The sequence below is a fragment of the Rutidosis leptorrhynchoides genome, chromosome 2 (assembly GCF_046630445.1).
Source record: "Rutidosis leptorrhynchoides isolate AG116_Rl617_1_P2 chromosome 2, CSIRO_AGI_Rlap_v1, whole genome shotgun sequence".
In the NCBI taxonomy this organism is placed as follows: Eukaryota; Viridiplantae; Streptophyta; class Magnoliopsida; order Asterales; family Asteraceae; genus Rutidosis; species Rutidosis leptorrhynchoides.
In genome coordinates, this window is record NC_092334.1 from 449,441,600 (window position 1) to 449,446,636 (window position 5,037).

The window sequence follows — 5,037 nt, forward strand, 5'->3', positions numbered from 1 at the left end:
ATAAACCTATAAACTTCACTCAACCTTTTTGGTTGACACTTTAAGCATGTTTTGTCTCAGGTGACGAATAAGATGATTGTTATGACTGCTACTTGATGAATTGAATTCTGCATGGAGTCTTCATTTCATTACATCTACTTTGCATTTTAAAACTATTACTATTTCAGTTTAGATTTGATGTAAACATTCTTAATGCTTCCGCTGTTTTATTAATAAAGGTTTATTTCAAAACGTCTCATATAGAGTCGTTCTCGTTTATACAACTGTAATTTGATATAATTAGTCACAAATACCCCAGGCCCTATTTGGGGGTGTGACAAAAAGTCCATAACCACCCTGCGCCGCCTATTCCAGACAGGAAGGGTGGTTCAAGCAGCCCTCACGTCCACCGTAATATCAACCACTCTAACTCCATCTAGAGCAACAGTGGTAGACCATTGTAACACAATCCCGAATCCATCAGACATCCACAACTACCAAATCTCAACTATGTTACAAAGCGGGTATCTGATGGATTAACTAAGACTCAAAAGCAAAACCGTCGCAAAAGAGCACAAAGGGCTAGACAGTCATTACTTAAAAACATGAATTGTTTTCAAACTGAGTCTAAATTTGGTGTTTTAAATTTCACAGGACCTAAACCAAAATAAAGCATTTTGAAAGTGTGGAAACCCAAGACGGAAACAGTCCAAGCATCCTCAAGTCTTGCATCTCAGTCCGGGTCATTAAATTGTAATTGATGTAAAAGACGTCTGTATTTTGGTCACTAAAACCATGATTCGTGTGTTGTAATGAATGTTCAGACCTTGTTGAATGTTTCATCTGATGAACCTAATGCTCTTGATTCTCTGAATGTGTCTGCTTACAAGGAACCCGAGATAACTGGGGTCCCTAAAACATGTGCTTAACTCTGTTTTGCAGGTTATCCTAGCGTGTGTTTGGTATCTGGATTCTGGTTATTCCAGACACATAACTGGTGATAAATCCATGTTGACAAACTATGTCAACAAGTTCCTAGGTACAATTCGCTTTGGAAATGATGAAATTGCAACCATCGAAGGGTATGGAGACTATGTGTTCAACGGTGTAACCATCAAGCGCGTGTCCTATGTTCGAGGCCTTGGATGCTGTCTCTTCAGTGTTAGTCAATTCTGTGACAGTGATCTCTGCGTGATCTTTGAAAGGTTCATGTGCTGTGTTCAAACCATGGAGGGAGACAATTTACTCGAAGGAAAACGTGAATCCACTCTTTATTCTCTTGCCATGAAAAACATGTCTTCGGATCTACAACCACTCTGCCTAGTTTCCAAAGCTTCCTCTGAAACCTCATGGTTGTGGCATCACCGGATGTCACACCTTCACTCATAGAACCTCAAAAAACTAGTTTCCAATAATCTTGTTGACGGTGTTCCACTCATCTCATTTGATTCCACACACGTTTGCCCTTCCTGTGCTATGGGAAAGATTCATAAATCCTCCCAGAAATCAAAAACCGAATTCAACACCACCAGTCCATTACATATGCTACATATGGATCTTTGTGGACCAATGCGTGTTTCCAGTCTAGGTGGTCAAAAATATATTCTGGTGATAGTTGATGACTACTCTCGTTAGTCCTGGGTCAGATTTCTGAAAAGCAAGTCTGAAACTCCCAAAATAATCATTGAATTCCTAAAAAGAATCCAACTCTCCATCAATAAACTGGTTCGAATCCTCAGAACTGATAACGGCACGGAATTTCAAAACTCGGTTCTTAATTCATATCTTGACCAGGCCGGTATCACCCATCAAACCTCTGCCGCTCGGACTCCACAACAAAATGGTGTTGTTGAAAGACGAAATCGTACTCTTGTTGAAGCCGCAAGAACAATGCTTGTTTATTCCAAATTACCTCCGTCCCTCTGGGCTGAAGCTGTTAACACTGCGTGCTTCACCCAAAATCGGTCCATCATTAACCGTCGGTTCGACAAAACTCCATATGAACTTCTTTTCAATCGTCGACCAAATGTGAAGTACTTTCGCATATTTGGATGTGTGTGCTATGTTCTAAATGACGAGGACAACCTTGGAAAGTTTGATGTTTGCGGTGATGAAGCAATATTTATTAGCTACTCTCAAGATCGTGTGGCATATCGTATTTATAATCGTCAAACTCGAATGATTAAAGAAAGCACCAATGTCAAGTTTGACGAGATGTCTAGAATGGTACTTTAACATAACGACACTCGCCCTGGTCTCAATTCTGATCCTCACTTCTGACATGTTCCACTGGCCACCTCTGATGATCTGGATGTGTTGTTTGAACCCATCATCCCTCCAATGATGTCAAACCCCACGGTACCCTCTGAACCTGCTCCCCCCGAATCAATCACAATTGATTCCTCTACTCCAGCAGTCATGAGCAAATCACCATTCGATGAAAGTAATTCATCCGAATTTCTTTTTCTAATGACCTTGACACTGGAGTGTCTTCCTCAAACAACGCTCCCATTACCAACTCTCATCCTCCAGCTGTTGAATCGCCTCATCTCGAATCTAGTGAATATTCTCCTTCTAATGAAACAGATACTAGGTCCTTAGACGCTACAACTCCTCCCATTCTTGCCACTGAACAAAATACAGATACCCTTGTTCCTCTGTGGGAAGAAAATGCCACCTACCCTACTGACAACACTGAACTTACTGGATCCTCATCCTCTTCACATATCGACACCTCTCTTGATGATGGATCTACTTCACCTCTTCCACATTCCATGAAATGGACTGCGGATCATCCAATTCATCAAATCATTGGTGATCCAGACGCTCCTGTCCGCACTTGCAAGGCTTCCAATAATGAATGTCTCTTCACTGCCTTTCTGAGCACGATCGAACCTAAAACTGATTTTGAGGCCCTCCAAGATCCTGACTGGTCTATTGCCATGCAAGAAGAAATTCATCAATTTGATCGGCTTGAAGTATGGGAACTTGTTCCTCGTCCTTCTGGAAAAACCATTATTGATACCAAGTGGATCTTCAAAAATAAGAAGGATCCTCACGGCATCATCATTCGTAACAAAGCACATCTTGTAGCAAAAGGATACAGAAGCCGTCCGTCTATTTCTACCATATGCTGCTCACAAACGATTTACCGTTTATCAAATGGACGTAAAAACTGCTTTTCTGAATGGCATTCTTCAAGAAGAGGTCTATGCCAGTCAACCTGAAGGTTTTGTAGACTCCAAACGCCCCAACCACGTGTATCTCCTTTCCAAGGCTCTTTATGGTCTAAAACAGGCATCCAGGGCGTGGTATGAAACCCTGACTGTATTTCTTCTCAAGAACGGTTTCTCACGTGAAACCATAGACACGACTCTATTCATCAGAAGACAGAAAGAACACATCTTGTTAATTCAAGTCTATGTTGATGACATCATCTTCGGCTCCACTTCCCCCGCTCTCTGCTATGAGTTTTCTGAACTCATGAAAAACAAGTTCAAAATGAGCATGCTAGAAGAACTCCATTTCTTTCTAGGATTAGAAGTTAAACAAATTTCGAAGGGGATCTTCATCAGTCAATCAAAATACATTTCTGATATGTTCAAAAAGTTTAACTTTCCTGAGATGAAAATCAGCCCCACTCCAATGTCAATCAATATTTCTTTACATGCTGATCTGGATGGTCAACCCTTCGATCAAACACTCTATAGGAGCCTAATTGGCTCATTGATGTATCTCACTGCTAGTAGACCCAACATCATCTTTGCTGTATGTCTGTGTGCCCAATTTCAAGCCAAGTAATGAGAATATTTAGCTATCTCAAAGGCACGCCCAATCTCAGAATCTGGTATCCCTTCGGGACTGGATTCAACCTTACAGCATTCACAGATGCTGATCATGGTGGTGACCAAGTAAACCGGAAAAGCACCTCTGGTGGTCTCCAATTCCTAGGTCGCAAATTAGTCAGCTGGTCCTCCCGCAAGCAAAACTGCATCTCTCTTTCCATAGCTGAGTCTGAGTACATTGCAGCTGCAAGCTGTTGCTCCCAAGTGCTGTGGATGCAGTCTCAACTACTTGACTATGGATTCAAATTCCATAAAATCCCGATCTACTGCGACTCTCAAAGTGCCATTGCTATCACTAGCAATCCGGTTCACCACTCTCGAACCAAACACATTGACATTCGCTATTATTTTATTAAGGATCATGTTGAGAAAGGCAATGTTGAATTGTACTTTGTACCCACCAAAAGTCAACTAGCTGACTTACTGACCAAGGCCCTAGATGAACCAAAATTTAAAAAATATGGTTGGTAAAATTGGCATGATTGATTTTCTTTCCATTTAGGATCCTGGCAAGTGCCTAGGGGGAGTGATGCACTTGCCTAGGGGGAGTACTGTGTTTTTCAAAATCTGATGCATCACATTTTGAGGGGGAGATGAGAACAATGGCTCTCACATACATTACAGTGTGAGACCCGGTGTCAATGTGATTTTCAAAATCTAAACTGACTTTTACACGAACAACAATGTAAAACTCGTTCTTTCTAAACTAATTCTCCTAAATCCTGCAACTGTCTAGGGGGAGTTAACATTAAAATGTCAGCAATGACGGAGGATGTGTCCTGGTGACTGCCTCAAGAGGATGTGTCTAAATGACTGCCTCAAAATCACAGTCAACAAATGACGGAGGATGTGTCCTGGTGACTACCTCAGGAGGATGTGTCTAAATGACCGCCTCATGGTTCCCGGTCTCAAAAGTTGTAAAAATCTGAGAAAATTAAATTTTGAAAAATAATTAAAGTTTAAACTTTAACTTGATTATTTCACAGAATTTCTTAAAATTCTTAAGACTTTCATACTGAACCAAAATCCCTTTAAAATCCAAACCTGCTCGAAAAATTGAAAGTTTTCGAGCAAATTTAAAGTCTGAAGGTTTTCGAGCATTGGTGTCTGAAATCCAAACTTTTCGAGCTATGCATTTGTGTGTAAAGGTTCTCGAGCAAGGTTGATTGAAATTTTTTTTGGTCATTATGTGGCTATAAAAGGATAAAAATTC

At 40.8% G+C, this 5,037-nt stretch overlaps 1 protein-coding gene across 1 annotated transcript; it reads left to right on the plus strand.

The window, feature by feature from the left end:
* The first annotated feature begins 791 nt into the window (after nucleotides 1-791).
* LOC139889279 (uncharacterized) lies at nucleotides 792-4,295 on the plus strand. Its single transcript, XM_071872240.1, has 5 exons — nucleotides 792-854; nucleotides 922-1,349; nucleotides 1,719-2,134; nucleotides 2,566-2,911; nucleotides 3,773-4,295. The coding sequence occupies exons 1-5, from the start codon at nucleotides 792-794 to the stop codon at nucleotides 4,293-4,295; spliced, it is 1,776 nt and encodes a 591-aa protein (XP_071728341.1).
* The last annotated feature ends 742 nt before the right edge of the window (nucleotides 4,296-5,037 follow it).

Bases quoted from the DNA above. Each gene is read 5' to 3' on its own strand.
- LOC139889279 (XM_071872240.1), top strand. From the start codon at position 792: ATGAATGTTCAGACCTTGTTGAATGTTTCATCTGATGAACCTAATGCT. The intron at 2,135-2,565 runs GTATTTATAATC...CTAATGAAACAG, and splicing joins TCAAGATCGTGTGGCATATC to ATACTAGGTCCTTAGACGCT. The intron at 2,912-3,772 runs GTCTATTGCCAT...CCCAATTTCAAG, and splicing joins GCCCTCCAAGATCCTGACTG to CCAAGTAATGAGAATATTTA.